Below are 12,054 nucleotides of genomic sequence, written 5' to 3'. Positions count from 1 at the left end.
TCCCTGGAAGTGATCAAGGTTGGATGGGGCTTTGAGCAACCTGGTCTAGTGCAAGGTGTTTCTGCCCACAGAAGGGGAGTTGGAACTAGATGATCCTTTCCAAGTCAGACCATTCTATGATTAAACAACAATAAACACATCTAACCAGAGATCAAGACTACTTAAGGAGTGGAAAAGTCACCCTTGTAGTCATTTACTATGTTCCTGTGTTAATATCAGACATGTAAACAAAATTCAGTTGTGTTTTTCAAGTAATTACCAGTTTCGTGTTCATGTTTATTTTCTTAAATGAGATAGGAGAATCTTCTTATTTAAGAAGGAATAAAAAGCTTATTTGATTTTAAAAGTCATTGTGCCACTGTTGAAAATTTTACATTATTCAAAAGTCTACCCTGTCTAATGGAGATGAGAGCCTACTGTCAAAAATTTAAGTCACCCTAAGCTGATATCAGCTTTCATGCCTGAAAAATACAGTAAATGCTTCCTTTATCTGAGGAGATTGAGCTCCAAAAGCTAAGTCTAGAAAGCTCAAATCCTACATCTGAGGTTCTGGAGCATGTCCAAAACAGAGCAATGAAGCTGGTGAAGGGTCTGGAGCACAAGTCTTTTGAGGAGTGGCTGAGGAAGCTGAGGTTGCTTACCCTGGAGGAAAAAAACGGCTCAGGGGAGACCTCTACAGCTACCTGAAAGTTTAGGTTCTTCTCTAAAGTAACAAGCGACGGGACAAGAGAAAACAGCCTCATGTTGTGCCACAGTGAAGTTTAGACTGGGAAAATTTTCTTCACCAACAGGGTTCTCAAGCACTGGAACCCAGGGAAGTGGTTGAGTCACCATTCTGTGAGATATTTTAAAAGATCTGTAGACGTGGTGCTTAGGGATGTGGTTTAGTGATGGACTTGGCAGTCCTGGGTTAATAGTGGACTAAATGATCTTAAGGGTGTTTTCTGACCTAAATGATTCTATGGTTATGCTTTATTGATAAAGCACCTTATTGCCATCTGAAAAGTGTGAATGGTTTCTCATTTGCCATATTAACAGTCGCACTTACAGTTGAGCTGTATGTATTGTGCAACATTTTTATGACCAATTCAAAGAGCAGTCTAATCAGCGATTACCATGCAGTGATAAACAACCAGTTTACACAAATTCGAAGGGGTCAAACCTGTTTTCACTAGAAAACCTCTTTATAACTGGAATAAACAAAGATCTGAGTGCTCATACCTTTTTCCAGGTAATTTATTCATTCAATAATAACAACTTTCATCTTTATATATATTCTGTCCTTTCATTAGCTCGTTAGCATAACCTTTAAATCCTTATTAACAGTGCAAGCACTAAAAAAAATAATCAAGAAATCAGTATGATATATAAGCTACTTTATTATTTTATGATGCATTTCAAAGAGAACAGAAAACTAGCAAGATACCATTGAAAACCTATATTGTTGCAATCTATTCACTTTACTATCTTTAATAAGTGTATCTGCTTCCTGGACACTTCACTCTGCCATGGTGTACTTCTAAATGTGAAGATGTTATAATACAAAAAGATATACCCCATCTTTCTTTTATATATATCTAACAAAGATAACAATTCCCAAAACAACACCATGATGATTAGAGATTCAGAAAATATCATTCCCATAAACAGTATTTCCATAAGGACAAACTATATTTGCACAGTACACAAAACTTGTAGTTCTTAATGACTACAGACTGAGAAAAATTACAACTACAAAACAAGATGGTTTATGACAAATCACAGCTGTTGATCAATTCTTGTTTCTGCACTTAAAAAGCACACATACCTTTTCCTAAGTGTGTATTTATACTCATATATCTAGCTGTTCCTGTAAGGCTCTTGTGTTCTCGATATGGTATGTGCTTCTTTGTTTCTGGATCTACATACTCCTTTGCTAAACCAAAATCTATAATGTGAATAATTTGCTGGGTTTTGTTTCCAGGTCGTCCTATTAGGAAGTTCTCAGGTTTTACATCTCTGTATATCAAGTTCTTTGAATGGACATACTCCATACGAGAAATCTTTAATAAAAGAAAAAGAAAAAAAAAAACAAACCAAACAACAAAACCAGAAAGTTTAGTTTAAGGTTCAGGTTATCACATTAAAACATTTTAGAAGCTACATATCTTACATGGAGTTTATATTTAGAAGAAATCACCCCCATCTTAAAACCAAAGGGATACTGTTCTTAACAAGATACCTCCCAGCTAAGATCAATAAAAATTGATAAGCAGATACATCAGTTCGTGTGTTGGAAACCTTTACACTGGACATTAGTCATGAATCATGTATTAAACAGAAGTTTTCTTCTTTAAAAACAGGTGGTACAACTATGTTTTGTGCACATTAGAAGTAAAACCAGAAACCGTCATCAAGCAGTGAGCAGCAAAGTTTCATGTAGATCTGTTACACATTAGAGGTATAAATAAGAGAAGCACTGAAAGTTCATCACTATGCATATAATTACATTCCAGCTGGACCACTTTCTATTGAAATTTCTGTATTCAGAAAGGAACAGGAAGTGTTAAATAAAACGGATCTTTACATCTGTGATAACTTCAGCATTTTAAAAAAGACCTTGGTCATTTTGGCTGTAAATAAGCTCAATATGTCCATATGTCTGCAGCTGGAGGTCTGTTATATAATTACAGTTGTGTTTTAAACAGCTATATTTACCCTTCATGAGTAATATTCAGGGAAATGGAAGTTCAGTATCATTAATATTTCATAAGGACTTATTTAAAACTCATATCATCAAGGTAAACATGCATAGATTTAATTGTCTTTCTTTGCACTTCCATCCACCCTTAGGTCAAAACCAAATAAGGAAATCTTCAAAAAAGACAATAATTCTTCATTGAATAATTTTGTGCTATAATTTCTGGGAGGGTTTGAGGAATCTTTCATTTGTTTGTTTGCTTTCTTGCTTACAAGAATGCCCCGTAAAAATTTTTATGCTATTTAGGAGTCCCATAATCCAACTGCTTTTGTGTGCTAGAATTATTTATATTTAATTAAAGTTTTCTTTTTAAAAGAGTATGTCAAACTAATATTCATTATTTCAGGTTGTGACCTGTGAGAACTCAGAGGATGTAATGTAATTTTATTCGTGCTATGACTCTTGAAAAACTGGAACAAAGTAAATGGAAGTAACAGAAGACAGTTTTCCTACTAAAACTGTATCACATGCTCTTTAAAGACCACTGACATCTATTTAAAACACAAGAACTGCAAATCTCAAGTTAAATAAACATTTAATCCATTGCAGACTAATTCAGTTATTCTAGTGAACACTCAAATTAACATCTATTCTACTTACCAACTGTATGGCTATCATAAGAACGGTTTTAAGAGAAAATGTCCTACCACACAAGTCAAACAAATCTTCCAGACTAGGTCCAAGTAGTTCTAGCACCATAGCATTATATTTGCCACATGGGCCAAAATAATAAACCTGAGGTATTCCATCTGTAAAATGAAAATACAAAGTAATTACAAGGTGTTAAATAGGATTAATAAACATACCAATAAAATTCCTACTCAATTTCAAGTTGTTGTGAAGTTATAAATACATTTTTCACATAAAAGCAAAAATAAAACCTCATACAAACTACAGGTAAAAGATACAACAGGAATAATAAAGATAGTATAATTTTCATTAAATATTTTGTGACTGTTACATATTTGACTTGTGAAAGATATAAAGATTTCATAAATAAATAAAAATTAGAACTTCTCTGTTAGGTTTTGTAACAGTAAATTGAAACAGATTTTAAAAAGCTATGAAGAGAGGCTTAAATATGCTCTTTTACCAAAAAAATGGAAAAAAATCACCAAAAACCAAAACCCACCACACATTTAAATTAAACCTTTTAAAATAAGGCTATGACAAACCTACATTTAGTAATAAATGCACCTCATTGTCTGTAGAAATAATTTAAAAACCCAAAAGAGATTAATGAACCAGAGAGTTCAGTAATCAGAAGCAGGCAATCCAGAAGTTTGAAAATATCAACAGTTAAAGCCTTATGATCCAATTTTACTTACACCTTTTTGTACGTATGCATTGTGTGACTATTTAATTAAAAATAACTTGGTATCATTGCTTCTATTCATCTTGCACTTTTCATATGCACAGGACATCTTACTCATTCAGCAAAATAAATTTTGTTTATATAAGGAACCTAGCTATTCCAGATTCTTTTTTTGCTCTTCAGTACATATCCTCTGTGTCTCATTTATTTGAAATATTCAGTACTCTGAAAATGCATTCCTCCTTTCACATGAGCTTTTCTACAGTATCCATTGTTACAATTACTGTACTATACAGAAGTACTAAACCTATTTTTAGAACACCTTAATGAAACACTGGATTTCACCTTCATTCTCTGTAGGTCAAATGTGAGTTTAAAAATTAAAACATCCCTAACTCTGGGTGTTTTTTGAGGTCTTTGGTTTTTCATGCCTTACTACAGTGCCACTTACACTGAGTGTACAGATTTATAATTGTTTCCACTACAGCTTTGGGGGAAAAAAAAATAAAAAAAATAATTACTGTTTTAGCAAAACTAAAATCAAATGAATGACGTGTTTTTAAGAGCATTTTCACTAATCTCTTTCCTACAAGTAAGAATAATGAAAGGAGAACCCCTAAAAATCCAGTTTAACTGTTCAGTGTTTTGAAGACCAGACCTTCAATTTATTTTAAATATGTGTAATCATACCCATCTCTATACTAATATACTTAACATGCATAACTATAGCCATTTGAGAAAGACTTCACAGGAGTAGCTTATTGCTACTAAAGAAGGAGCATAGACCATATTGTATACCTCATACTGTATCAGAACATGGTACAAGATAGTGTTCTTCCTTTTTTAAAAAAATCATCCCTAGTGACCAGATAGATACCTAAAAGACTTGATCTTCTGACTAGGCAAAAACTCCAGAACACTCCAAAATTGTGTTTAACACATTATAACTTTCTGCAAGGCACATATGGAGCATTCTGTCTAAAATTACCCATATTGACAAAATAATTTCATATTAATAGTTCAAAGTACTAGAAGTTGGGGGTTTTGGTTCTTAATCGAAACAGTCTTAATGCTTTTGCTTAAAAACAATAAGCTAATATCATCCTGCTACTTGTATTATCTCTTCATGTCTCTAGATCTCCAGAAGATAAGTCAGAAAGTAACATGATACTAATAAATAGAATCTGAGGCTTTTTCGCCACTATAGAGAAATAAATAATCTCTTCTATATAAATCTTTAAGAGATACTGGTTAAGTTAGAAAAACACAGAAATTCTGATTTTTAGAAAACTAAGAATTTCCTATTTTGTTGACAGGATATTCCAATACGTATTATCAATTAAGAAGATGTATATAATTTCTATTCTGAATTAGTCTGGCTTCAACCACTTTCCTTCCACAAGAAGGAACTACTCAAAACTTTTAAGACACATCCCAGTCGTCTTGCTGTGAAATAAAAGTCATTGTTCTTACGTTTCTTGCTCAATAATTGATTATCATTCAATCCTTTCCATTACCTTGACACATCTTCTGCCTCACTCTCAAATATCCTTTATAAAAAGAAGTACCGCTTCCCATTACGTACGGAACTCAGTGATCATCACACAAACATCACTAAAAGTTACAAGTAACTTCCAACTCTTCCACCAAAGAAGAAACTTACTTGTGGCCAAAAAACCAGATTCACATACTCTCACCAAATTACCTTACCACTTAAACATCTACTTCCTTTCTAGACTTAAAAATCTGAATACAGCATTCTTATTTTCAGATATGTGTCACATTTGCTTATCCCTAGATATTTACACTTGATCACAAGTAAAACACTTTCATTTGAATGATCTCAATTTATTAAAGCCATTTACAATACTTTATGTGACTGCTTTGCGATAAAATTGTAAATCCACTTTAAACCAATATGACTTTGAATCCCATTTTAACCTCATGGCAAAAATCAAGAAAGTCGTGACTTTGAAATTAACTATTTGAATATTGCTTGGTTTCCAGTTTCTTTTTCTAGAAAAGTTAACTTTCATTAGCCACCTAAAATATTGCTGCTATACAACACTGGTCTCCAAAATAAGAGACCAAATGCCCTAAAAGTGCATTACTATCCACTGGGGTGCTGAGGGGGGGGGAAGAGGGAGGGAAATAGAAAGAGAATTTTGTATTTACTTTTTTCTAAGACTAAGAAACTAAACTTTGCTAATATTAAATGCATGGATTCACACTGGAGCTCTCACTAAGTCAGATGGTTGTATCACAGTACACATAGGACAAATCCTGGTAGATAAGTGGGAATGCAGAGATGGTGACAGTAGTGTACCTGTTTGTTTATTCATTTTTGGCTTACTGCAATTATGTGTGCCCAGTTAGGTGGATTTATGGATTATATTGCCTAATATTTGCTTAAATGCTTTAGTCCACCATGTTTATTTACCTGACATCTAGAAAGTTTTTAAAGCTGACAGATCTGATTTCCCTATAATGATGAAAGGATAAAAACATCAGAATAAAGAAAACATTACTAGAGTAATTAGAGTTTTCTCTAAGCCAGTCAAGAAACACACTGATGTGATCTGCATTATATCTTATTGCTTAGACTGTTTGCTAAATCAGATTCATAAATGCCAGTAAAATACACAAGACTGCTCTTGCAGAACAAGGTGTTCTGTATTCAGCTTCCTATACACCACTGCCTTGTATCTGTATTTTTAATCTTCTCATGTGACAGTTCACTGGACAAAAACAAAAGACCTTAGGTAGGTGGAAGATTTGCAGTAACAGTTATCTTTTATGGTACATCCATACTGGTACTCTGGCAAGGACACAATTCAACAAACTGCCACAAACACAAGTATTCTCTACTTAGTCTACAAAATCTGGTGTGAATCCTCTCAAAGGAAGAAATTATAAAATCCAGGGTCGTGCCATATGTGCATTTTGACTTGAACCAAAGCAGCATACACAGAAGGGTCATACAATATCTCAAAACATAGCACTGTAATGCTCCTGAAACCATGATCATCTATGAACTATAAAACCCTAAACATGGAATGAGACACTGTATCAGAAACACGAATTCAGCACCAAAAAACTTAGACCACATTTCTTATTTGCAAAAATAAGAATATGTTTGTATAAATAAGAAATAGTAGTATAACAGTTAAATCTATTTTCAAGGAAAAATCTTCTGTAACTAGGTATTTACATTACTAAAACAGAATTACAGATGCATTTTTATTGTCATCTTTATTAAATCAAATATCCATTTATCTAACATGCACTGTTCTGTGAACTGTATCATCAAACCTCCTTTCACAATTACAGCTATCTATTGTATGCTACAAAAAACCAATTAATTTCTGAAATCTCTGTGTGATGTCACAATCCAAAAACAATACAAATTTTTGCACAGAACCAGGCTTCTTATGACCAGTAATCACTGTTTCTCAGAAATATTATCATGTGAATCTATTATGCAGTTGTCATTCTTACCAGATCTCTTGCATTTATTCTAGGGGAAAAAATTACTTTAAATATAAATTGAGAAAATTCTATACATTTCCTTAAGCCAAATGTTAGAAAAGGATTAGTATAAAACAAGAAAAACTGCCAGAAACATTTTTTATAGTTTTTGTGGGACTACACTTGAAAAATAAATTTGCTATTATCGTCATCTTTCATTCACATAAACATAAATATTAGCATATTCACATTGATAATTGAGCAGCTCAACCTTTCTATTACAGGAATTGTATCAGCAGCAACAAACTCAAAATGGAGTCAGCTTCATCCCAAACTCACAACAAAATCATAGCAGCCATCAGTACACAGATTAACAGCACTTATGAACAGATACCTCTTCAGCAAGAAATTCAATATTTGATTCAGTTTAAGCACTCTTACAGATAAATTCTTAAATTAGAGTATTCTTTTTTAAGATCACCTGCATTAATTTTTATTAATCATTGATTAAAAAAACTTCAACTAACTGCTTACTGTTTATTCTTCTACATAATGATCTCAGTCAAATTAGAACAAAAGCAATAAAGTAGGACAGCTTCACTAAAAAAAAATAAATTAAAAACAGCTTTCAATTTAAGAGTAAAGTCTCAGTTACCTACCTAGGCGTATCTCAAAGCAAAGTTCTGAAGTTACTAATAAAATTCACTTTGCATTTATACTGCATGACAGTTAGCAAGATATATAAAAAGGTTGTGAAATGAGACATCTCAGATACACCTGTAAGAACTCATGAAATGTAATTCATATGTCAACTGAGACTATTCTGAACTGACTTACTTGCTAACTCTGTCGCTCCCAGGTAAGACATTTTATCTTCCACTTCCATTGTTACTGATCATTACAAACATAATACATTTGTTTTAGAAATTAAATAATATTCTAAAATCTGAACTCCAGTCAATTACTGCTACTTTAACTAGGTAATGGGAACAGTCTATGTGCTGCAAACAGATATGTTTGCATACATATCGCATTAGAGTACTTGCAGAAAATCTTCTTTTCAAACTCACTTCAAACCCCCAATAACCTTCATAATTCTTATCCTATAATAACAGTGTGGGCAAGATACCAATCCCAAAATATTTTGCAAATATAGAATGAGCTAAGTTATTTTTAATTGTATAAATTGAGCTACAATTTGTTTCTAGCACTACACTAAAAGAGACTTGTTAATGAGATACTTCCTCCTGATATGGTAGAATATCAACCTAGTAAAATAAGTTACAGTCTACCAACTGAGAAAGAAATCAAGAAAACATCAAGCTGAAAATTTTGTCCTAGGAAGAGTTATAGCAAAACACAGATGTTGACACACTCTGATGAAATCAAGCTGTGCTGAATTTTCATCCAGAGGCTGAAGTGAAAGGCAAGGTGGTTATGGCCCAGGAAATTAATTAGAGGTGGTATCACTAGCAATCTGAAATCCCATTGCCTTCTCCCAGTGACAGATCAAAAAAAAAAAAAATCACCTGTAATTATCTTGAATACAAAAGATAGCCTGTCTTTTAGTGCCAATATCTGCTTCATGCATTCTATATCCTGAATAGAGGTGTACAAAAAAAATGCATAGATATCACAGCACACTTGGGTCTCATACACACCAGCTAACACTGGTCTGAATTGAAATTATATGACGAATCACAATTTTGTTACCATGAATGTTTTTGTCTTTACCTAGAAGAAAAAGCACTAAACACTGAAGTACTGAACCTCATTCTTGGCCTTCAAACCATCAAACATTTCCAACACAGAGAACAAGGAAAAAACCATAAATAGCAGCATTTAAAGCTGTGTATAAAGCACCTCATAACAAAGAAGCATTCAGTCTCTAGCCTTAAGGCACTCTGCCCCCTCAAAATCAGAAATTCAGAGTATTTCAAAGTCACATTGCTACATTCCCAAACCAAAACACAATTGTCTGACAAATCCTGACATGCTTTAAAAGCTAAAATAAATATTCTACTGAGCTTGACTACCAAAATGGAGCAGACTCCACAGCTCTGCATCAGCAGCTGACCACCGTACACAAATGCTTTGTACTTCCCTGGCTGCAGCTTCTCAAGATTACCTACAGACCTGTTCTTACTAGCCAATATGTACACAAGTGATCTGGTAACATTTCTGTACCTTCCAAAATCACATTATGCCTGCACTGCAATCTTCTTCAACCACTAACCCAACAGCAACTTTTTGACTACCGCTGTAAAAGAAGGCTCTCACAACGTCAAAACTGAAAAGCATACTTTTAGATAGCAATGCAGAGCACATTAACCACATGCTTGTTGGTAGTGAATCACAAAAAGACTCACAGACAGAATGCCATACTTTTAGCATTCACTTCTCAGTGGCCATAGCCTTTTGAAGTATAACACCTTTTTCTGTAGTACACAAATATGTATTTTATACATTTACTGGTCAATAGTCACCCTGTAAGTTTTTACAGCTTTTAGAGTGGAAGTGTTAACTAGATTTCAGCTAAAAGAACATAAGTACAAAAGTTAAGAAAAATAAAATACGATTTACAATACTGAGCATCTGCCTTCTCTGAAATATTAATACAGCAGTTTGACCAGTAGGATAATCAACAGCTGAACAGATCTTTGTCTCTTTTAAAAATGGCCTCAAATGAAAGAATAAAATCTAACAGTGGATACCCCTCGTTGCTCTAGACAGGTACTATAGTAAGTCTGTTTTAACAGCAGCACAGGGACAGGAGCTCTACTAAGATACCTTAAGTAGCAGAAGCTCCTGCCATTCCTTTGTTCCACTCCAGATGAGTAAGTACAAAAGAGTCTTCATTCACTTGAAAGACTCGCAGCCATTATGATAACTACTCCTGCATTAAGACACGTTAGAAAAATCAGACAACAAAAAGTCGAATAGTTTTTACACTCTTCAACACATAACACCTGATTTCTTTAATTTACTGACTGCTTTCTGCAAAAGGGAACTGTACCATACTGTAAATGCCTAGCTGTTAAAGAATAAAAGCATTTTAAGTTTTCACCAATAAGGGCTTTTTTAACTGAAAAAAAATCCCACACTAAAAACCTCGGTTTTACTCAGTATTTTTTTGCTGTAGTTAAATTGAGGCAGCAGTTACTGTTTACCCCTCTCCTTCTCAGCCCCTCCTAGGAAAATGAACTTAAGTGCAGTTAAATTATGGGCATAGTACATGAAATACACCTACAGCTCATCTTCTAATTGTGCAAAGAAAGACTGATAGTATAAAAGATGAATTCAGAAATCAATAAAAAATACAAAACTGCTTTCTATTAATTCCAAAAGTCCCAGTGCAATTTCAGGTAAGAATTCAGCAATAGTTTTACTTGTAGTACTGTGCTTTTGGTAACATATCAGTTTTTCTTACAATTCATACTCGAATATTCAAGAAAATACACATTTAACACATTTTATTAGAAGATATTTTAAATTCCATCCGTATGCCGCTCATTCAGTTGGCTAGAAATTTCTACATACTGACTGTATGATCTCAAACTTCAGGAGGAAAACATGCTCATAGCTACTGAATGACAACATTATGTCAGAAAAGAAAAAAGCTAAAGGAAAGCTAAATAATGATGAGACTAAGATGAGCCACATCTTCAGACTAATTTAAGAACTATTTTTAATAAGTTTTAGGTCTATTTGCATGAATAATTAATAATGTTTCAAAAAAAACCCAAAAGTACATAAAATGTTTCCTGTTTAGGAAAGATTCTTCACTTTTCTTTTTCCTGACAAACACCTCCATGATACTGCACGTGCATAGGCACATCAATAAAAAGTTTTCATCACTCGTGGCTGGGCTTCACGAACGAAGATTTGGGAAGGCTCTATCCACGTTTGTTACAAGCACACTGGTGGTTACTGAGGCCAATGCGAGACAGACATATCCGATTGCAAAAGGCACAGCAGAAAGACTCCTTAGGAGATATAACTCCTTAGGAGGTATAATCAATAAAAAGTATATTTAAGAGTAAAGGTAAACCTTCTTTATGAGCAGATTCTCTCCAAAGGAATACACTGAAATGTTAATAATTATCCATGCAAGTCAAGAGTACTTTTTATTAAATACAAAGAATTAATACAGTTTAAAAGTCCTGTATATAAAAACTGCATATCTATCATATTTCATGTCTATTTTTTTCCTTATTCTCTCAGGGAGCAGAACTATAAAAGATCCCTCCAAATTTTTTTCCACTCAAGCATGTCTTCCATCTTCATGGCATTCAAGACAGAGAATAGCAAGATTCTTTCCACAGAAATTAATAAAATATCTTAAAAAAAAAAAATCTAAGCCACAAGGTCACTAGAAAAGAAAGAAAAAGGGATATTATAAGAATAAATAAAGAGATTTGCAGTAGACAAATACTGGCTTGAGACAAGGGAATACCAAGAAAACATACAATTTCAAAATGCTACTTCTTCCTCCTCTTCAAGGAGGTCCACAAGAGCAGAGGAAGCACAA

General features: G+C 33.5%; 1 protein-coding gene across 10 annotated transcripts in view; it reads right to left on the bottom strand.

The window, feature by feature from the left end:
- CSNK1G3 (casein kinase 1 gamma 3) overlaps positions 1-12,054 on the bottom strand; it is a 66,601-nt gene that overhangs the window by 19,980 nt on the left and 34,567 nt on the right. For all 10 annotated transcript variants that reach the window (XM_032675522.1, XM_032675527.1, XM_032675520.1 and 7 more), the window contains 2 exons: positions 3,341-3,489; positions 1,808-2,042 (listed from right to left, as the gene is read on the bottom strand). In XM_032675522.1, coding sequence (XP_032531413.1) covers positions 1,808-2,042; positions 3,341-3,489 — 384 coding nt within the window. The remainder of the gene's footprint in view (positions 1-1,807; positions 2,043-3,340; positions 3,490-12,054) is intronic.

The sequence above is a fragment of the Chiroxiphia lanceolata genome, chromosome Z (assembly GCF_009829145.1).
Source record: "Chiroxiphia lanceolata isolate bChiLan1 chromosome Z, bChiLan1.pri, whole genome shotgun sequence".
NCBI classification, from domain to species: domain Eukaryota; kingdom Metazoa; phylum Chordata; class Aves; order Passeriformes; family Pipridae; genus Chiroxiphia; species Chiroxiphia lanceolata.
This window is presented reverse-complemented; position numbering and strand designations above follow the sequence as displayed.